General features: G+C 45.8%; 1 protein-coding gene across 7 annotated transcripts in view; it reads left to right on the forward strand.

Moving 5' to 3' along the window:
* CERKL (CERK like autophagy regulator) overlaps positions 1-23,722 on the forward strand; it is a 291,588-nt gene that overhangs the window by 48,673 nt on the left and 219,193 nt on the right. For all 7 annotated transcript variants that reach the window (XM_075608917.1, XM_075608915.1, XM_075608912.1 and 4 more), the window contains exon 2: positions 14,236-14,475. In XM_075608917.1, the coding sequence (XP_075465032.1) occupies positions 14,236-14,475 (240 nt within the window). The remainder of the gene's footprint in view (positions 1-14,235; positions 14,476-23,722) is intronic.

Raw genomic sequence — 23,722 nt, forward strand, 5'->3', positions numbered from 1 at the left:
GGGGAGATGCGGAGACAGATTTAGGAAAGAGTAGAGTGATTCTGGCAGCAGCGTTTAGGATAGATTGTAGGGGAGACAGGTGAGAGGCAGGAAAGCCGGACAGCAGGAGGTTGCAGTAATCGAGACGTGAGAGAATGAGGGCCTGAGTCAGAGTTTTATCAGTTGAGTAACAGAGGAAAGGGTGTATCTTTGTGATATTGCGGAGGAAAAAGTGACAAGTTTTAGAAACGTTTTGAATATGAGAGGAGAATGAGAGAGAAGAATCAAGTGTGACCCCTAGGCACCCCTAGGCTGTACTCTAACCCTACCGCCGGGGTTGTACATCAAGTCTACCCGTCTCTGCCCTTCTATATAAGGTGTGGCACGAGACAGGGTTGTCACCTATCGCCCCTTCTATTTGCTTTTGTATCGAACCCTAGACGGCACAAATCAGAGGAAACCCTGACATCTCAGGGTTAAACACACTCCCAAACTCATAAAGCGGCCCTGTAGGCAGATGATATCCTCTTGATTATCACAAAACCCCTTACTTCCCTACCAAACCTATTTGACCTGCTGGATTGGTTCTCCAGGATCTCCGGCTTCAAAATCAACCAGTCCAAATCAGAGGCCCTAAATGTCAATCTCCCTAGACACACAGAAAAATTATTAAAATTAAATTTCAAATTTCATTGGCAACAGAAATCTATAAAATATGGGTGTCCACATCACCAAAAATGTTAAAGACGGACGTGGAGCAGGAAGGTCGTGGCTCAGCACAGCTGCATCCAGAGGGCCGATAAAAGAGTAGGGAAAGCCCCCCAAACAGATTTAAAAAAACAAATAAAAAGTTCCCAGCCACCTGTTAAGAGTGTCCCCCATCGGGAGAAATAAGTTGCAGCAGCAGGCTGAGCTCCCTGGGTCCCGCAGCCACCGCAGCAGTTCCTCCTGCCTTTCCCTGTGTTGCCAATGTAACGGTGTTTCTGGCCCGGCCTGACCCACCCAATCTCACATTGGCCCCTGTGGTCTAACCGGTCCCCATTACAGTGTAAGTATGTCTGGTGGTGCACCTGTTGGCAACAGTACCCCTGAGCCTCCCGCATGATGGTGTGTGGGGAGAACCCGTCCAGACAGGTAGCTGAGGTAGTGTCTTGAGTCTCACCTAGTTCCAGTGCAGCGCCTCCACCTCATCAGGGTCCCTTCGGTCACTTGGGGATGGTCCTGACGAGGAACTCCTCTGTGGTGCTCCCCTCTGTACATTCACTCCACACATGTACACGAGAGGGTGTTCGAATAAGAGCATCTTTATTGATTGAGGTGGGCTAGCTGCCCCACGCAGTAGAATATCTAGCCACTCATCTTGAGTCAGTGCTTCCCTTCTAAAGGTGTGATTCTCCTTTAATAGGGATCCCCTATCCCCGCAGGGATCTCCTTCCACTGCGCCAGGTCCCTGGACACAGTCTCCTTACAGTTACTATAACATAACCAGTAACTTACACTAGGACTAGAACTTGAACTCCTCCTCCTCTTAGCTGAACTTGTACTAGAACTACTTTTAGAAACAGTGCTGTGCCTTATGTAACCTCTGGGGCTGACACACCTCTGACATCACTAACCATGGAGTCAAAGCATGTGACCACTCCCATCCATACACAGGGCACCCCACCAGGGTGTGAGGGCAAACCTCCATAATTACTGCTGGCATGCCCACAACTTACCAGGCCTTACTGTCAGCAGGAGAGATGACTGTAGCCATTTTACATGACCGCTACATTCTCCCCCTGGTGAATCCCATCGTCCTCGCTGGGACCTAAATTTGTATACCCTTTTCCAGGAAGCACTGTAACACAAAAACATAATTAGAACATCTTACAAATTTTCATAATGCATACAGAACAAATGTCTACAGTACACTCCGCCAAGCCCGCCCCGACCAGCAGCCACGAACCCGCGTAATGCATAGTACCTCCTAAAAATAGTGACTGGGGTCGGGTTTTCTTACCTCCCTACCACCCATATCCAGGACCGTAACATAGTAATGTCTCGGCAGTTCCCTCTCGGGCCTATAGGTCACCTTATGCTTGTAGATGTTCCTTCCTATGCCCCATATGCGTACTAAGTGCTCTATCCGCTCCTCGGCCTTCTTCCCTACCACTGCACTTCCTCTACCGACCAAGTACATCTCAATGGCCTCCCTTAGCCACCTCCCTCTGTTCTCCTCTATTTCATCCATGAGAGGCTCAGGGACGTAAGGGTACTCCAACCCGTGGGATGATTTATACCTAGCCATTATGGCCCGTTCAGCCCTACTAATCCTGGTCAGGTCAGCACTACCGGCCCTCCCAGGTAACACCCATGATAGGGGCTCATCAGGGTCCACGGGATCTGACAGGATGCTGGGACCCATGGGTTCGATCTCCCTGTGCTCGATCTGAAGCCATCGCTCCTGCAACTCTCTATCCCTTTGCTCAGGGGTGAACTCTCCCGCAGCCCACCAGTAGTCCACTACATCTTCTCGCCGGATGAGGAACCGAGTGCGGTCCATCCATGCGGAATACCCTTCAAATAGTGGGGCCCACCAACTGTGCTCTCTGAATTTGTGTGACTCCCCAGAATCACTTTCATCCCCCTGGGAAAATACCCCCGATGTCCGTGCCGATCGCGGTACAGACCACCTTGATGATCCCGGGGCCTTTTTCACTGGGTCGGGGGCCACAGGGGGCAGCCACCGGCCTACCGCGGCCACTCTCAACTCTCCCCCCCCCCCCCCGAGAAGTGCCTTCCGTAGCGCAACTGCGCTGTCTCCCCCCAGTCCGTTTCACCTCCTCTTCCGAGGGTATGTCCACCGATTCCAAGCTAGGCAGGGATCCCGTGGAACAGGTGACAGGGGAAGGGGTTTTATCTAGGGCGTGGGATGGGGCATAAGGGCAAGTGATGGGACCCCACGGGGTTACTACCCGTTCCCGGCTGTCCGTAGACTGGTCCAATGAGGACATCTCACCCTCCTCAGTCCTCGGATCGCCCATCCAACTCCTGGGCCTTTGAGGTGATCGGGGACCTTCCCCCGATCGCTGAAGCGTCGCTGCGTCTTTCCCAGCGGTTCCTCCGTCGCCACCGGAAGTGATGTCCTCCCCGGAACCGGAAGCGCCGCCATCTCGGGTTGGATCCCCATTCGGGATCTCTTCTTCGATGACGACATCCGGAAGCTCCGCCGTCGTCTTCACCGGAAGTGATGCCGTCTCTCCACGTGCACCTCGGGCCTGGCACGGCCCTTCCTCCGCTACGCTGTCTGCTGGGACAAGGTAAGTGATGGGGCTGCTTCTCTTACCAGTCCGCAGGGGCGTTGGCGTCTCTCTCCCATCGCCGCCAGGTCCTGGGATGGCGGGACTCTGTCTCTCGGCTCGCCGATCTGCGGGGGACGCCCTGTTCTCCAGACTGCCACTCACCCCACGGGTGTCGTCCGTCCTGGGTCCCTCTTGGGTCCCGATTTCGCCACCGCTAGCTCACGGAGATCCTCGTCGGAGTAATCTCCCTTCCCTGATCTCGGGGTCACCGAGCGTGGCGAAAATCTTTTCCCTGCGCGGTCGGGGGGTGACCCGACCGTCTCGGTTGCTACTGACCCAGCCGACTTGGTCGACTCCAGTCCCCTTTCTCCGGGACTCGCACGGCTGATCCACAATGCGCCAGGGGACTCGGCGGAGCGCCTAGCCGTATCCCCCGGGGGGTCAGCAGGTTGGATAGGTATAAATGTGGGCATGGGCCACAGATATAATGTCCCGCAATGTGGGCAACGTGCCGCCATGTTGACAGTGCCTCCGGGCAGCCCGCATTGTAGGCAGAGCCCGACCACCGTCTCGGTGTTTGCCACCCTTACTACCAGTAGCCCGCCGGGTACCGAGTTGGGCTGGGTGGAGACCATCGTGCCCACAGTGGAGGAGCAGGCCATTCTTTTCACAGGAGCCACTTCCTGTATAGGTCTCTTCAGGTCAGTGGTTCCTCGCGACTGACTGGTAGAAGTTGCTGGATCCGCCACTCCCTGCTTCGGCTCCTCCTTCCACTGGCATAGCTGGAACCCGCCCCCAGGGGTTGCAATTATGGGTGGATCCCACAGGGCAATATCATGCCCCTTAATTAAGGCCGCGCCTTTCTCAGTCCTGGTAGGCGCGGTCTGCGTTTTCGCGCCAATTTCCTCATCAGAGTGGGATTCTTGTGCCGCGGCTAGTTCCCGCCTTCTCCTAGCTGCTGCTTTTCGTGCAAAATATCCCTCCTTTTTGCACGTTACCTCCGCGGCCGGAACTACTTTTTGTAGTGGCGCCGTCTGGATATCAGTCCCGGGGCCCAGTGGGTGCATTCCCACCGGCCATAATTGAAAGTCACTCCCCCTGGTTGAAATCAGGGGAGGGTCCCATAAACTCAGCGGTTGACTCAGCACAGGGGCCGAGTGAGTCACTGTCCACGTAGGCGCAGCCGTAGCTTTCGCGCCATGCCCCCCATCAGGGCGGGGCTCTGCTGTTCGCGCCATTCCCGGCCAGCTTTTTGCAAGTCCTGCACCAGCCACACTCTCTGTGACTGGCCCACGCGGTCTCCCTAGCAAGCGGGAGCCGCCATTTTGGTTATCTTTTCCAGATGAGGTAGCATTCATTTGGTTGCACGTCCGCGGACATCCATCCTCACTGCGCTCCACCCCAGTTATAACAACGTCCTCACACTCCTCAAGGGGGGTACCTCGGTGTCCCAGACAGGACAAAAACGGGGCAGCCACCGCCTTCGCTCCACTCCAGAGCAGATTCGTTAGCGACAACTCAGCGACAGTTTGCTCTTCAGTGGGGCGCACGCCACGGGTGCCTTCCCCATCAGCCTCTGATCACCATCTTGGACTCTCCGCACCACGCGGATCCTCCATTTCCTGGGTTGCCACGCTCTCGTACCAATTATCGTACATGGGGCTCCGCTCTGCGGGGCAGCCACCACACCAGTACAATAAAGAGTTGCTCAGATGCACCACCACATGTGTACTTGACCTAGGCTAGACTCAATGTGCACTACCTCAGGCTAGGCTCACTCTCTCAGTGTCTGCTGTGTCTCCTTCCTCCCAGTCTGTGCTCCCTATGGTAAGTGTCTGGAATGGGCTAGGTACTCTGGCTCTGCCATGCAGTACTTGGGGCGTCTACCTCTCTTGGTCAGCCTAGCGCAGACCCTCTCCAGGATTCCTGACCTCGTTAACAGGCTATCCCTTCTGGCATCCTACCAACTAGCACTGCCTCAAGGTGACTCGGTCAGCTATAGCCCGGCTCCAGACCCCTCACTCCTTTCAGGCCCCTAGGTCGTCCCTGCGAACTGACAATATCCCGTCAGCCCCTGACCACCCCTAGGTCCATCCCTACGCAGCACAGAGTGGCAGCAGACACTCTCCCTGTTTCCCAGTGTGCCTAGCTAGAGCCTGTCCTGTTGACGGATCTGATCTCAGCAGCTCGCCTCCAAATGTAACGGTGTTTCTGGCCCGGCCTGACCCACCCAATCTCACATAGGCCCCTGTGGTCTAACCGGTCCCCATTACGGTGTAAGTATGTCTGGTGGTGCACCTGTTGGCAACAGTACCCCTGAGCCTCCCGCATGATGGTGTGGGGAGAACCCGTCCAGACAGGTAGCTGAGGTAGTGTTTTGAGTCTCACCTAGTTCCAGTGCAGCGCCTCCACCTCATCAGGGTCCCTTCGGTCACTTGGGGATGGTCCTGACGAGGAACTCCTCTGTGGTGCTCCCCTCTGTACATTCACTCCACACATGTACACGAGAGGGTGTTCGAATAAGAGCATCTTTATTGATTGAGGTGGGCTAGCTGCCCCACGCAGTAGAATATCTAGCCACTCATCTTGAGTCAGTGCTTCCCTTCTAAAGGTGTGATTCTCCTTTAATAGGGATCCCCTATCCCCGCAGGGATCTCCTTCCACTGCGCCAGGTCCCTGGACACAGTCTCCTTACAGTTACTATAACATAACCAGTAACTCAGACTAGGACTAGAACTTGAACTCCTCCTCCTCTTAGCTGAACTTGTACTAGAACTACTTTTAGAAACAGTGCTGTGCCTTATGTAACCTCTCGGGCTGACACACCTCTGACATCACTAACCATGGAGTCAAAGCATGTGACCACTCCCATCCATACACAGGGCACCCCACCAGGGTGTGAGGGCAAACCTCCATAATTACTGCTGGCATGCCCACAACTTACCAGGCCTTACTGTCAGCAGGAGAGATGACTGTAGCCATTTTACATGACCGCTACACCAAGATGGCTGCCGGAGTCGCGCGGCTTGAGTAAGGAGGCCCCGCGGGGTCCCGAGAGGAGTGGGGCGGCTGGTAAAGTAAGGTGTTTGCCCCCCCCTTCGCCCACAGGGGTGCTTGTGGGATCGGCGCCATAAGGGAACGGGAGCATTGCGGAGGCGGCCCGTGGCGGAGGAGGGCTCCGGTTTGCACCCTTGCCCCCCCCCCCCTCCTTGGAGCAATCACTGGCCCCGGACCGCTCATCGCAGGAACGCCCGATCGGGTGAGTGAGGGGGGGGAGATCAACTCTCCCTGGAGGATCTCGGCCATGGTGCAGGGGAGGGGGGCTGCTGAACTACTGCAGCCCTGCAAAGTGTTGCTGAGGCAGGACGGAGGCCACAAAACAAGGCACCTGACAGACCTGCCTATGCACAAAAGTCCCACAGAAGGCCAATTACACCCTCACTCAAAATGATTAAAGGCTGGGGCGTGGCCAGGACGCCGACGGATATGGTCGAGTGAAAGAGGAGCTCCACAGACCCCTGAATAAAATCATTACAATAGGCACTTTCCCCCCCCAAATTCCACTCCCCAAAAACTCTCCCCCTAGACTACATCACCTGCAGCAATGACGGGCAGACCGAAAGCTCAACAGTCCCAGGGAGTTACGAAATACTTCGCCCCTTCACCGCGGAGCTCGGAGGCGACTCCCAGGAGCCAAGATGGTGCCGGTACAAGCAACACACGCGGCCCCAAGAATACGGCACCAGATCGGGACCAATTGGAGGAGCCCCTACCCCCAGAAGATGGGGTTACGCGTGAGTACATGCAGGAACTCATGGCCTCAATGCTGGACAAACTCCACACCTCCCTCCAGGCGGACCTAAGAGCTGCGGTCACGAAACTAAAGCACGACATCACAGGCCTAACAGAGCGCACCGCAGCCCTGGAAAATAAAATGGCGGACGCTCAACAGGCCCAGGAAGCAGCGTACACTGAGATATATCGACTGGGAGCAGAGATAAACAGTCTCTGCGATAGCCTGGAAGACCAGGAAAACCGCGATCGGCGGCAGAATATTAAAATACGTGGCATACCGGAATCAGTGCCCCCTGGTCAAATAAAGACTTACCTGCTTGAATTCTTTACATCAATGTGTGGAGATCTGGAACACAAAGATCTGGAGAGGGACAGAGCCCACCGCGCATTGGGACCTCGGTCCGATGACCCTAACCGGACGCGAGATGTCATTGTCCGCCTACACAGATACTCCATAAAGGAGAAAATAATGGAGGCCTGCCGCGCCAAGGAACCCGTTAAATTCAAGGATGATCTCCTGCAAATTTTCAATGACCTATCTAAGGTCACAGTCAATCGCCGCAGAGAATTGAGGCCCCTGACTCTTCTACTGCGAGACAACGAAGTAAAATATAAGTGGGGGTTCCCGTTTAAACTTCTTGTGCAGAGAAACGGCAAGTTCCTCACCATTAGGCATCCTGAGGACATGGAGCAATTTGCCCGGGCGCTGGGCCTCAACCCGCCCTCTAGCTGGAGATCTGACTCCTCCAGACCACAAGGACCTGATACAACGGAGCTACCGGTCAGAGCTTCAGAACGGCTGGCGGGACAGAAGCAGCAAAAGAAATAAATAAAAATGCTGCCTCCCCCCCGCCCGTGGAGTTAAACACGCCACCCAGTTGTAACCTGGCTCATCACGTTGAAGAATAGCTCTGTTGGCTAGGGAGACACAGCAGTGGACACAGAGGAGGCAAACCTGACCGACGCTGCCGTCATGTTATGCCCGCTTGGAAAGGAGCAGTCTGCGAGGGAGAACGCCGCACCCAAAGCCTACCTCGACGTCCCACGCCAGCTATGCTTACTCTCCTGGAGAAGCCTGCGGATGCAGAAGGGCCGTTAACCGGTGAAACCAGAGGATCGCCACTTCACAGATTGGGGGGGCGAGGGGGGAGGCGAGGGAGATTTACCCCGCGTGTGGAGGCCGGGGAGGTGAAGGGGAGAAGGAGGTGCACCCGGTCCCGGTCTCTCCTCCTTTCCCCCCCCCCCCTTGTGTTTTTTCCCCCGGTCCTGAGCCCCATCGCAGCACTAACAAAAAGGAATGGGTTTTACATACCGAGTGTGCGCCTCCATAGTGTTTGGCCCCAGGAGGACCCTCCGACCCCACCCCCATGTGATGGTATGGACGCTACAACAACCGTGAGAACCCACGGCCCTGCCAGCCGGTCTAAACCAGAACGCATAGGCAGACCTTAACAGATAGGGGGTTGAACTGACAAGGGCACGGCACACCTCATATTACGTGGACTCTGCAGGACTACAGCAATAGCAGTAGACATCCATGCAACCGAATGCTACTCTATATGTATATAGTTAGCTCATATATGCGTATATATGTTACAACGCGACCTTCCCCCCACCTCCCCCCCTCCCCCCCTCCCTCCCCTCCCCTTGCGTACCCCTCCCCTTGCGTACCCCTCCCCCCCGTTCTTCTCCCCCCCAATATAGCCTGTGATACTATGTTCAACCCCAGAGGCTGCGGTTACCAATGTGCCTGTGCCCAGCCTGTGGGGAAAGTATTTATTGTGTTGTATTACAGTATGTAGGAGCATGATAAGTAAATGAGCCTGGGATCATCCATGATAATATTCATACTGTGATGGTTAACTTATGCGAGAAATGTTATCCAAAGTTTCTAGGTATATCACGAAGCACTAACTCAGTGACTGAAATTAAACATGTTGCTGTCCATGTGGGTCTGCCCAAAATGAAAAGCTGACATTGACATGCCGGCCGACCATATACTCCAGACAGACTCTCTTGATAGCAATTGGCCTATCAAGGTGCCAAAAGATAACGAAGCCTACAGCAAGCTCCCTTCCCCCCCTCCCCCTTCCCCCCCTCACCCCCCCCCCCGCTGTGATTTTGGCACGCTTCAGACCAGTGGACTTCACTTCCGTTCATGGAGTATATAATGTAGATATTTTCTTTCATGAATAGACACAGCCTTGATGACATTTTTGGTTTTTTTGTTCTTTTGCCAATATATTTTTTTTATCACCTACTTGTGATGTGCTGCATCTTCTGTTTCCATAACTTGGTTTGGGTAAAGTATATATTTATATCATCATCTCCAGCCCTTGTCGATCCACTGCTTAATGAAGGCCTCTCCAATTATCTTCCAGTCATTGCTTTTGCAAGCCTCTCTTCTCCACATTGTTCCAAAAAAAATTGTCCCTTGTATTGGTTATTGTCTTGGTCTTTTAATCTCTCTTGGAATCCAGTCGAGTACCATCTTTGTCCAACGATGGTAATTTCTTCTTGCGATATGTCCAGCGCACTGAATTTTTTTTTTCCATCTTGGGAGAATGTCACAGACTTTTATTTGGTTTCCAACACCTTCATTATTTTTCCTTTGACTTAAGGTAATACCCATCATACATCTCTCCATACTTCTTTGCATTTTCTGAAGCTTCTGAATTACCTTGCATTTAGGGTGCAAGTTTCACATCCATAAATGAGCACAGGCAGAATACACACGTCAAAAACTTTCTTTTTGAGGCACAGTGGAAGGTTCCCTTGAAAGATTGTCTTGTTTCTTCCAAATGTTCCCATCTTCATTCTCCTATTGATTTCATTCAATGGGTTCCCATCTATTGTTTCATCTTCCCTGTGAGCCTTCCCATTCTTCACAGATTGTATTGCTTTTGCTGCTTCTGGAAGGACGCATGGTACTGTACATTATTCAGAGTTTCTTCTCACTTGTTCTCTGCCTGATTATGTCCTGTGTTATGTGTTTGCACTTATCATAGAGTTGAGGACTTCTACGAAATTATACGCACAGTCCTTTATTTGCGGATTGTCTTGCACAGCTCTGCATATTCAATTCTTATTCTTGTGTCTTGGGATTGCTTCCTTTCTTGTCATTTCCTCAATTGTTTTGTCATCAGATATTGTGGCAAAGTGCGCTCAAACAGAACAGAATATGAAATAATAAAATAATATGAAAAAAATAACCAGGAGAGAGATTAGTATTGTTAGTGATAATAATGACAATAAATAAAATTAGCAAGTAAATAAACTACAGTACTTGAATTTTAATCAGCTGGATGCTATAATGCTCAAGACAAATACAGTGGTGATAGCAACAAAAGTAATGACACGTAGCTAGACTTGCAGTTCGCGGTGCTGTGGATAGTGTCTGCCGCGAGCATGCTGCAGGGGATCCATGCTTTGTAATGGGACAGCCCGGAGCGTTAATCCTTCTGGGTCGCAACCATTGCGGTTGCTTGAATGGGTGCGGCTGCGGCAAGGAAGACAGTAAGCTTTACTACATCTCTATAAGTCTAACAGGAGTGTTCCTGTCAAGTATATTAGTTCATAAAGGGTAAATACCCGTATGTCGGTGGTTGCAGCTTGTTATGAAGGTCCCTCCACCATCCAGGTTCAATGTGATTTCTGCAAAAGACGAGCGCAAAACACCTCCACATTGCAAAGTACATTTATTCAATGGGTTAAAAAAAAATAATTAAGAAATCTATATGAGAACACTCACAAGATATAATTTCGTTGGAGCATGTAAATAAATCTTTGTCGCAAGATCTGCTAGTGCTCCGACAGTCTCTGAATGTAGCAGCCTCTCTGGTAGACCCGTGCGGTACTACTCCCAGTGTCTCTGTCGGATGAGCACTCCGAGTCCTTGCTCGATGACTTCAGAAGGGGTGAGGAAATCTGGCTGATCGATGTAGAGACAGTTTCTGAAAGTGGCCCCAGTGCCCGATGCATACACCTAACGCGTTTCGTGATTCCAATGCTTACTTCATCAGAGGCGATTCTTTGGCCTGATGAACGTGCTTATAAACAAGTGCTAATTGGTAGGGTGCACCCATCTGATTGATTAATTAATGGTAAATGATAATGTGAACAAATGAAAATACATAAACTGAATGGGGTGTGAAATTATAAAAAAATCTAAAATTGTGACTGAAAGGTACCTGTGACAAAACGGGGATGAACAAGAAAAATAATAATAATGTTATACAAAAAAGCAATATAAATGTATACATTGACTGTGGACAATCAGCAAAATGAGAAAAGAAATTAAAATAACAAAAAGAAACGTGAACAGTAGAGGAGCACAAGTGTCCCTGTATATGAATATAAACATATGCTATACATAGGATGACCAGATTTGTCCCGGCGAAAACCAGGACAAATCTCACATGTGCGATCGGCACTTCCTGGCTGCTCGTGTGCATGCGTGATTGGCATTTTCCGACTGCAAATACTTGAACGACGTTTGCCTGTTGCGCATGCGCGATCAGAGCTTGCCGGTCGCGCATGCGCAAGAACAGCCGGCAAGTGCCGATCGCGCATGCACAGTTGACAAATGCTGATTGCGCACAAGCAGCCGGGAAGTGCCGATTGAGCATGCGCGGGAAGCAAGCACTCTTTGCCGAAACATAGCCCGGAAAAACGGGACAGTCCCGATAAAAACGGGACATCTGGTCACCCTAACTATACAGTATAAAACACGTAATTGCGTAACTTGCATTTTTACATTTTGTGCACTGGTTCTTCAAAGCACTACACACATGGTTACTGCTACTTACATAAAAATAAACACAGATGCATATTCTAATATAATGTTCTTCTTCGAGCATTTCTTCAGTATGCAAAATACTCCATTTACAAGTGACACTATTTGAAAGAAATTGTAAGAACAGCATCTCATATTTTGCCATTATTATATCATCTTAAATGGACCCCTAGATTCGTCAAAGCTAATTTGATAGCAATGTGATATGACAAAACTGTGGCAAACCTTAATTTAAATCACAGTAAGAAGTCACAGGATAAAATAACACTGTGCAGATACATTTATTGCTTCCAGATAGAAACAAGATTCCTTCCAACACTGATTACTTACAGTGCACACAAGGTGCCAAAAAAATAATGAACAAATATAAAAATGTTACGTGTTGTGAAGGTATAGATTTACAGTAGTCTCATATTAATTTTATAAATGTCAATTTGTATTGGTCTTTTGTACAAGATACAGTGATTTTGGGCATGAATTTCAGATAACGACACAAATCAGATAAAAAGCAGGTAAAATGCACGTGTCTTGTGACTGCCTTTTGCCCCATGTTCTGGTTTGCCATGTGTTGCACTACATGGGGCTTCATACCAAACTATCCACCTGTGATATACCTTCTATTATTGTTTATTATTCATAGGAACATGTACGGTATCATTTTTTGTGGCAATCATTGTGTGAAATGTAATAAAGCTGCTAAATAACACAATGTAGAATTTTCTTACATCACTACCTGAATTCTTAACAAACTCATTACCTATCAATATCAATTACCGAAGAAGGTAACCGTTTTCTTCTTGATATAACTTATTATATTTTAAATGTTTTATCCGGATTACAAATTTCTTTGAAAACATCTCCAATAGATTATTATTTAAATATTTTTTATGTCTCCATAGTTTATTATTTAGGTCTGCTTTATTACTCAGGTTTGATGTCTGGTGCATTCATTCCTCATTTGAGAATGAGTCTTTAACTTTTAACAAAAGCTATACATTAAATATTTAGTGGTATTTATTATTGTGTCTTTCATTGTTAAGCTTTCAGGTTTAATTTGCAGTGCTGGAAAACATCTTAAATTATAAACATTAAAAAAAAAGTCTCAGATCGTGTTACACGACTGAGGCCGAGATCCTCAGAAATCCATTAACTCAGGGCTCATACCCAATTATGATCCCTGTTTTCCCTTTGGTTAACAGGGAGGAGTGAGGGAGTCTATTTAAAAAAAAAAAAACTAAACACCACTGTTATAACGGGGAAATATTCTAATTGGGATATGCAAATTATTTTAATTTGCATATTTCCAAGGTATCTTCGCTGTGTTCCGTTTTATGCACAGAGATCTCTCAAAGTGTTCTATAAAGGAGTGTTTGGAGAGGTACAATATATAAATCACTTGGTACTTTAAAATAGACTCGTCCCTTCCTTTTCTTCCGCAATGCCAGTTTTAGGTATGACCTGACTAAGTCAGGTTAAATCCCAGTGTTAAGTTTAACTGACCTGTGCGGATACGCGTTTTTAGGGAGAATGCCGCTTTCGCACAACATTAGCATGAAGGACCGCTATTCTTAACGCAATGCCCTTTCCTGCCAAAATCCAGGCTTAACGTAGCGTTATTGAGCTCTGAAGAGGGCGTTAACTTAGGTTAGCGCTTTAAGTCAGTAACGGGCCTCTGTAGACCTGAGCCTCAGGATTTTGAGTTCAATTTAACTGCAATTTCGTATTATTTTGCCAAGTAGGGCTGTACTTTGTTACTAATTGCTAGCATATCACTATATAACATATCCGAACACAATACATTATACAGCATGGCAGGGCTCGATAAAACCCCACTCCTCCACTCACCCAGGAAGCTCAAAAGCAGCTGCTGCACAGGGAGAGCTGTCGATTGCTGCTCTGCTTCCGGAAGTCATTCCCCATAATGCCGTGCATAGCGATACACAAGGCATGTACGGGTTGCCACTATGGGAAGCAGAGCGGGGACTAACCACTCTGCTTCCAAAGAGATTCTGCACCAGCCTCGGTCTTTGCGGTGGACGAGTGTTGTCCCGCTGTGGACTGGTGCAGGCAGGTGACATTTTTCAACCCTTGCGGCGTGGTATTGGTGGCATTGATGTCCTTAATATGAAAACCAGTAACATAAGGATTAGCAAGTTTACTTCTTGCTACATACAATGCTTAGGTTTGTGGTCAGAGAAGCAACAACCCTGATTAAGATGTTCAATATTTGCAGTTTCTCATCAAATGTGTTCACTTCTCAACTTTATTTTGCCAGTTGCGAATGTATAAAACTAAAGTCGACCACAAATAAATGTTTTGGGAATATTTGATACACCATTGCTAAGTAACCCATTTCTAATGTATTGTGCTTTCTTTAACTAGGTAACTCCAAAGCCGTCCAACTGCATAAAGAAGAATTTGTTGACCTGAGAGATATATTCTCTGTAAAACTGAAACGTCGCCGTTCCGGGGGCCAGAAAAATGGGGGCACCTTGTTGGGTATCACAATATTTGTGTGTATCAAAAAAGGACAAAAGCTGAAGGATGACTCCATTCATCTTAACAACTTAAGTGAAGACTACTGTGATTTATGGTTCAGACAATTAAAGGACATTTTGAATGGTAGGTAATTTAGAAAAATGATTTTCTTTCATTACTGTCATTGATATTAATGCATTTTTTACGATTGTATACCATGGTGAAATTACAGCTTATTTTTTTTAAATTTTTTTAACACATGCTAAATATTTCAAATTAACTTTTTCATATTTTTGCATATTTGTTCTTACACAGAAAGGTGCGTTTATAACTACAGCTGTTTTGTGAATGAGGCCCTAAATGTATTCCTTAAATGCAATGGTTTTCAACCCTTTAATAATGTATTACCTGGTATAACTCCAGTCTATTTATCAGGTTCACCTGATAAAATATTACAAAATATTATACTGCTTTCTACACTGTGTGGCCTATGGATTCAACCATGGTATTGCTAGTGCAAAATCGTCCAAAAACAATAGAATGTTACAATGTACAGTTGCCATCTTATTTATTAAGAATTATCTACAGTATGCTGACAAATTGTGCAGAAGGACATCATATTTGCATGCACTTTTCACCAGATTAGTATCTGTTTAATGCAATAAAATCACAGCTAGAAATCTCATCCCAACAGAGAGAGAGGCAAGATTTCTGATTGTGACTTTTTGGGTGATCTGCAATCTCTCACCTTAATAAATGTCATTTTGTGAGGTTGTCTCATTGACATAGAATTGCACAGCCAGGCTACGGAGACATTAAAAGTCATTTTCACACAGTTTGGTCATGTGGTAACAGCTTAATGAATACAGCGAGATGCCATAATTGCATAGAACAGCCGTTATCTCAGTATAATGAATGGGCACCTGTCTGTTACATATAATTTATAATATGTAGCATTATTATATAACAGATGGATTTTTTTTAAAGTATTAACTTAAACACGTGGGGCAAAAAATAAAATGATTAGATCTTGAATATCAGCTGTTACCAATTTTGTTTCAGGAAATTCAGGGTAGAGATGTGCAAAAATTTGCCACGAGGTCGCGGACCACGTGTAATTAGCACTTTGAGTCGCCAAAATCTGCGGCTGAGTCAGAGTTTGCAGACAATTCGCCAAACATGAAGTTAATGTGCCTTGCAAATTTGTTTATTATGCCAATTTGCTAAATTGTCTAAATTCACTGGAGTTGCATTCGAAATTCTATAAAAATTGCTAGATTTGCTTAATGCCGAGACTATAAATAGGGCACACACACAGTTTCTTACTCACTGTTGTTTTTCCTAAATGAACTTCAATTACTTGAAGTGAGAACATCTGTAACAGAGTTCTTACAGAATGACTCGTCAAGCAGATTCTGCAAACTAATTAGTCATAGAGAAAAATTACATTGAGACCTTAAAAGGAAACAGTTATGGAGATGTCAACCTGGAAGCAATAAAATCAGTGAGAGACTGGTGAGACTTGTCTCGGCTCCTAATGTTCCATGATAACTCGCTGCAGTGTCTCACTGCTTCACTTTATGTATTTACATTTGGATATTTCAGCTAACATTATTGCACCCGTTATTGTGCGGTAAGGCACTAAATTGCCATTCCATTGTATTAAATTGCAAATCATACGATAACACGTTAAAGCTTGCACCAGCGTAAAAGCACTAACATGTGATAACGGGTGCAATAATGTTGGCTGCATCTGTATATTAGACACACATACACACACATACACACACGTAAACACATATATCACAGTGTGATATGTTATACACACTGATGCACTAAGTTCTACTCATATACCCCCTCTTAGGCGCACTGTTACACACACACACACACACACACACACACACACACACACACACACACACACACACACACACACACACACACACACACACACACACACACACACACACACATCCCCTCTCATACACACAACCCCTCTCATACACACACACACACACACACACCCTCTCATACACACTGATACACACATACACCCCCTCTTATACACACACATATCCCCTCTTATACACACTGATGCACACACACACACACACACACACACACACACACACACACACACATACACATACACATGCACGTACATTCAAAACTATACACTGATATACACTTGTATATATACACCGACACAAAAGCTCCAACATTTGGCACATGAAAATAGGTAGACTTTATTTGCTACATCAGTGCAGGATAAAGAAGCTTTCAAATAAGTGATACCTCCTAAGTAGGCACTGTTACGTGCATTTTAAAATATTTAATAAACAAATACGTTTTTTGTACTTATTTGTGTATACTTGTGTACAAGCATTATAGAAGTGGTTTTAAATGCCCCATAACCAGCTGATCACAATCCGCATTAGCTGAAGGTTCAGAGTTTCAACCACTGGTAGAAAAAGGTATAGAACACGAAAAGGTACAGTATCTACTAAAGTACAATTGTAGTGTATGCACACACACTTCACTATACATATATTGTACTTGCTGGAGCAGGACAGGAAGAAATAAGTCCACACCAGCTAAAACATAGGAACTGCTTGGAAGCTGTGGGAGAGAGAGTGTGATAGAAAGAGAGAGAAGTAAGTCCACTCTGCAGTTCAGATGTCTCCATAGCCATGGTAAGCGCGGACTGTCTGTGAGATTGGGAGTGAAGGGGGAAATCCGTATAACTGAGACTTCATCTTCAGGAAGAAGGGGAGACATTAAGTTTGCTCCAAAACTATTTGGGTGTTCAAGGAATATATTTTTCAACAAGTAGCGGAAACAGTTTTTTGTACTTTTCACTAGCAGGGAAGACATCAAAGCAGCAATTTGCGATCCTCGCTTTACAGTGCTGCAACTTTGCGGTCTCCCAAGGCAATGGTTTTATTATCACCAGGTGCCCTTGGTTCAAAAGCTATCCGAGATCAACATTTGTTTTATTCAAAATGGCCTTCAGCAGGAAGCTGCCAGCGAGGACAGGAAGCTGCTGCTCAACTTGGCAAAGACCAACCTGGGTAGTCTTCCAATATAGGGAAACCGTTGTCGGATATTCAGTATTGCCAACCTGACTCCATATCATCAAGAATCTTTAGTCTAGTCCTTGAGTTCTAGCATTAAGCCCAACGCATGCATGTTGGTTGTTAATAGTCCTGTTTGTATGCAATTTAAAGAGATGTAGAAAACTAGAACTGGAGTAATTTCCTTGTGAGCCAGACTGGTATTTGTGGATAGGGGCTATAAGAGCAGTTACTGTGTGTTATGGGTTATGCGCTTTAAAAAAAAAAAAAAAATATTAATTTTTTTTTGTATGAAGCTGTCTGAGTGTGTAGGATTCACAAGAACTGAGACCGAAGCCTGTAACCGTATTGTATATCCTATTAAAGGAGAAAGGTCTAGGGCATAAGAAGTAAAAGGATTAAAAGGTACTGTAATGCCAATTATGATTATTATCATACCTATAGTTAAAATCTACATTCAGATTTTAATAGTCATATTTTAAAGGGGCAATCCCTCCTAGGACCAAAGTGAAGTATTTTTCGTGGCATTAAGGCGTTAGCGCTGGGTGATTGGTGTCCTTTTTAGATATATCTGACAACTACAGTAGATGTATTTTTACAGTAAAGAGTGTTTTTAAATTAGTATGTAAACATGGTGAGGTGAGACTTGGGAGGGATGTAAGTTTCTATGGCTACTCCCTTTTGTCTGTTAACGTGTCTTATGGGATAGCACAGATTAGTAGCTAAATAGTTCAATTCGTCATACCGTACGTGCGACTGCACATTTAAAACATTGCATGACTACTGCCTTAAACACAGCGGTAACTGGTAATTTATTTTTGCTTTTTAAGACGATATACTGAACATTATCTGTGCTGTTCCTCTGGTCCGTGTAACAGAAACAGGGTTAAGATATGTGTGAAAACTACTTTTTACTTGTCTGCAACTATATGACATTTCAGAAAATAACAGTTTAATTAACAAGATTGCAGTTTCTCACCTTTTTTTTGATCTTGTGAATTTGAGCAAAGGTTTTGGTTTGTTAATAAAAATAGTTTTACTAGGGGCAACTCAATTACTGATAGGAAGAAGTACAAAAAGGTAAACCTTTCTAATAAGAGGTTTTAGTGATTAATAATAATTTATTTGACTGTAGCCCTAACGGTCTAAACAATACTGTATACAGAGTTTTATACTGAATACTGTGGATGAAGAGCAGTAGCAATTAGTAGTTTAGTGCAAAGAACATCCTAGACATCACTGGTTTCCAGCCCTTTATACATCATGAACCCTTTGCTAGAAAATATTTGTTCTGTGAACCCCTAATTAATAAATCATATTGCTTACTGATAAGACTATTGCTAATAAAACTGTTTGAACGATCACAGGCAGTACTGTATAGTGTTCTCACTTTGTGGAGGGAACACATGCTTAATTTAGGCCCCAAAACTGCACCTCAGTGTGTGCAGACAGTATGGGTGGTACCCGGGGCCGGCTTGACGGCAGTGCTTTCGGTGCCTCTGCAGCGAGTCCCGCGTTACAGAGCCCCCGCGCTCTTCCCCACAACAATGAAACTGATTGCCGGGGGAGAGCGCGGGGTGTCTGTAACTGTCTCTTACCTTGTTCGGTGGCATCTCCTCATGCAGCGTCTTGTTATGGTGCTGCAGTGTCGCATGGCGTAGAGTTGCCATGATAACGTGACATCTCATGGCACCACAACGTCACATGGTGTAGCATTGTCTTGACAACATGTCGGTGCGTTGCCATTACAACAAGGCGCCGCAACATAACGTGACACGGCGTCGTCTGAGGAGAAGATGACGCACCACACAAGGTAAAAGACTGCAAAAATAGCCTTATTTTGCTTTAACGTCTCTAATAATAACAATTCTACGTCTTATCATTAAATCAGTATAAAGCAGCTATATTATAAGTAATGAAGAAAATAATTTAGCCATAAATGCTCATGTGACCAATCGTAATGTGCAGCATGGCCATGCAAAATATAATATATGGTGAGTGTGTTTATTAATGTAGGGGTGCTCAACTCCAGACCTTAAGACCCCAGAACAAGTTAGATTTTCAAGATATCCCAGCTTCAGCACAGGTGACTCAATGACTGAGCCCCTTATTGAGCCACTTGGGCTGAAGCAGGGACCGATTGAGGCACCTGTGCTGAATAAGGGACTGATTGAGGCACCTGTGCTGAATAAGGGACTGACCGAGCCATCTGTGCTGAAGCAGGGATATCCTGAGAACCTGACCTGTTGGGGGTTGGGTTGAGGACTTGAGTTGAGCATCCTTGTATTAATGTACGAACAGGACAACATTTTTGAAACACGTCTTCATCTAAAGAGATTCTCTAAATTAGAGAATTAGATGGAAACATCATTTATGTCATTACTTGTTACAAATGTGTCAAATCATTGCCAAGCCTTTTGGTATTATATTAAAAACAATGAAGATGAATTACAGTACTGCAAGAATTCAATTGTAATAGCGTCCATATATTTATTTAGGCGCTGAATAGCAGTATTTAGGGAATTGTAATAGCTTCTTAATGTATTACATTAGGGAAGACATTCAATACAATTATTATGTAACAGTAGGTATGAAACCAATTATATATCTAATTGCTATTAAGGCTGTGTTAACAGTGCAGTTATATCGTTTCTTCATTTTGTGCTGCTATGATACATACTCATTCTAATAACTGATCTATGGATTGCAAAAGTTAATTGGCTCAAACGCTTGTTCTAGGCTTACTTTTAAATGGTCTCCCCCAAAGCCACTGAGAAATGATTTGCTTACAAAATGTCAGATTCTTGCTATACTGTGAAGCTCTATGTACAGTAATGGCGCTATATAAAGATATACATACATACTGTACACTAGAAACACTGTTCCTTGGCAGATTTGGCAGTTATAACTATTGCAGTTGTACAGTAATTCCAGTTATAATAATATAACTATGTTTTTTGCCTTTTATTATTTATTAGATGTGTGAAAACAAATGGGAAACCAACCATGTTATTAGAGTTTCTTTTGTTTGCATCTACCGTTCATCTACCTACAGTATGAATAGTAGATGTATTTATTTATTTCTGTGGATTTCCTATCCGGAGGTACTAACGTTGTGATTTTGGAACTTAAGCAAGTGGTACTTAAAAAATGTAGAGATTTGTGGAATTTCAGGGGGACACATTAATTATTTCACGAAAGCAGGACACCACTCTGCCTTCCAAGCCGCACTATCGCTCTTGGGGGGCTTGCTGTGGAGTCATGGGAACACCCCACAACAGCACAGCAATGACCCACAATATCATGGCAATACCTTGTGATTTCTCGGTATGCCCATGACATCACAGAATTATCCCATGGTGTCATGAGTATTCCCCGCTAACATCACTGGATTGTTCCACAACACTGAAAAACAGAGCTTCCTTTCCACTGCTCAATGTTCAGTGGCAGTGGGCAACGCCAGGTTAATTATTAATTGTTATCAAGAGTGATTTAGTAATAATCCCCGAAGGGCAGGGCATTACCTAGCTATTAATGCCCCAGACCTTTTACCCACGTGGGGCATTAATGGTCAGGGCATGCCTTGTCCTTTGGTGATTATTACTTTTATAGGCGAAATAATTTTATCATTATTATTAGATTTTGTGTGTTCAGATTGATTTTGAAGCTTTTTTTCAATGCACTCCCACAAATCCTCTTCTCGTCTCCTGTATCGTTCTCTACTCCTCCTTGCTGCTGGGGATATCTTTCCCAATCCTGGACCTGCCAATATACACACCTGCTGTTGCCCACTTCGTCTCCCTCCCTGCTAAGGCCGTGCTTATAGTGCCGGCGACGGTGACGCAAATTCACCCAAAAACAAAAGCATTGCCGCTGCGTGCGCTTATAGTGCACGCGACGGTGACAAGCGACGGAGCGATGTCGCCATCGCGAAAACCCGCCGCCGGCAAAATTAGATTTTTCAAGGGCCGTCGCGTCACGTGACGGCCCTTTAACAAATCAAATTGCGGGAATCCCGCGTTGCCGCCGACCGGCGAAACATAACTTTCGCCGGTGGCGACGGCGATGGGTGACGTCACCTATCTTGTCGCCATCGCCGGCGGCGGCACTATAGGCAAAGCCTAAGGGTGTTAACCCATCTAACTTAATACAGTACCTATTCCGTGTCTCCCTTCCTTCTCTATTCCCTTCTCCTGTGCCCTCTGGAATATCCACCCTCTGACTAACAAGGCTCTGGTTGTACACAACCTCTTCTGCTCTCACTCTCTTCACCTCTTTACGCTAACCTGGCTCACATAATATGACTGCTGTTGAGGCTGCTAATGGTCTCTCTCACTCTCCACGTCCATATGGCCCGGGTTGGTCTCCTCCCCTCCTCTTGCGGCCAATATCGACTCCACCCCATGCCTCCATCTGTCTTTCTCTTCCTTTAACATTCACACTTTCCAGCTTTTCTATCCTCTCCCTCTGCATGTGGCAGTCATCTGCACACTGCCTACCTCTACAGGCTCTACCTCCACCTTTCTCTCTAACTTGGAATCCTGACTTTCCTTCTTTTTCTCCTCCGACTCTCCTATAATTTTTCTGGGGGACTTAAACTGCTATATTGATGATCCCTCAGTCTCCTGGGCATCTTGCCTTCCCTCTTTAAGCTCCTCCTTTAGCCTTGACCAATGGACTCACAAGGATGGTCACTATTTAGACCTGGTCTTTACTAAAGATTGTTCCCTTTCTGATTTCTCTATCTCCCCCTTTCCACTCTCTGACCATGAACCTCCTATCATTTACCACCACTCATTCCCCTCAAACGCTTCCTACCTGTTCTACTCGCTGCTCTCGAGAACTTCCGCTCCCTTGACCTCTCTACTCCTATATCTACCCTAAACTCTATCCTCTCTTGACTGTCTCTACTTCCTCCGAATCTGACAATCTTGTCAACTTTTACAACTCTATCCTCCCCTCCTCTCGATGTATATGCCCCTTTTAGGCTCTGGCACACCCGTCCCTCTAACCCACCTCCTTTGTTAAATTCACAAACACGCTCCCTTCGCACTTGCACTCTCTCCTCCGAATGCCTATGGAGGAAATCTCACACTCTGGCTGATTTTTTTTTACACTATACACTGGCGACACACTTTATTCGAGCTCGGCTAGTCCCACGAATTCGGGTATACCCGGGTGTATTGAGGTTTGTGACTGTTTTCTGCCCGAGTGCATTGAGATATTTTCCAGGCAGGGATTGAAGCATTTTATTCCCGCTGGCTGCAATACTGCACAGTATATATATATATACTGCATTACAATTCATGAATTTATGCCATCTGGTAGACACGCGAAGCATTGCAGCCTATTAAATCCTAATCATTATCATTTAACAGATCAGCCGCCCGTCAGCCAGGCATGAACCCAGGCTGGGAAGGCAAACGCAACGGGGCTTGTCAGAGGTGAGGAGCGGCGCATTCCAGGTATCTGCCAGGTACATACTGGGTATTTGCTCGAATAAAGTGTGTCGGTGCAGTACATGTCTCCTTTCCTGTTTTAACTCTGCTCTCTTTAAGGCCAAACAACACTACTTTTCCTCACTCATCAACACTCACAAATCCAATCCACGATATCTGTTCTCTGTATTTGAGTCCCTCCTCTGACATTTTTGTCCCACTTCCGTCACTTCTCCTCAAGCCTTTGCCAACTACTTTAAAGGCAAAGTGGATGCTATCCACAGGGAGATTCCTTCTGTCCCTCCCCCCTCCCCTCTGCTTCTACCTACAGTAAACTGTCTTCTTCCACTCTCGTTTTAACTTTTGTAGCCTCTCTCTGGAAGTTTTCTAAATTACTTCAAACAGTACAATATAGAACAGGTACTTCGTCACCATAAAATTCTACAAACTATACACTGGGGTGGTTGAGATTGAATCTGTTGCATCTGTGAACAAAAAGATATTTGTGTCCTCTTGGCTCATTAACATTCCAGTGGGTGGTGTTGCCGTTCCACAAAGAACAAGCACATGTTAACTGTTATCACTCTGGTCCTGTCCAGAGGGGAGCAGTTCTTGGGGAGCCCCATCAGGCTGTGCGCCTTTGGGGCAACGCAGATATATATTTTATGATATATATATATTTTATATGATTTTATATATATATATATATATATATATATATATATATATATATATAAAACACACAAATGAAAAGGACAAAGACAACCCCCTTGTTAGCACTCTAAATTACACCTAAAGAAAATCTACTAATAAAGATTATATTGCAAGAACCAGATGCACTGCAGAGTCAGAAAAATGAACAAGATTTTATTGGGTCAT

Source organism: Ascaphus truei, chromosome 7 (assembly GCF_040206685.1).
Source record: "Ascaphus truei isolate aAscTru1 chromosome 7, aAscTru1.hap1, whole genome shotgun sequence".
NCBI classification, from domain to species: Eukaryota; Metazoa; Chordata; class Amphibia; order Anura; family Ascaphidae; genus Ascaphus; species Ascaphus truei.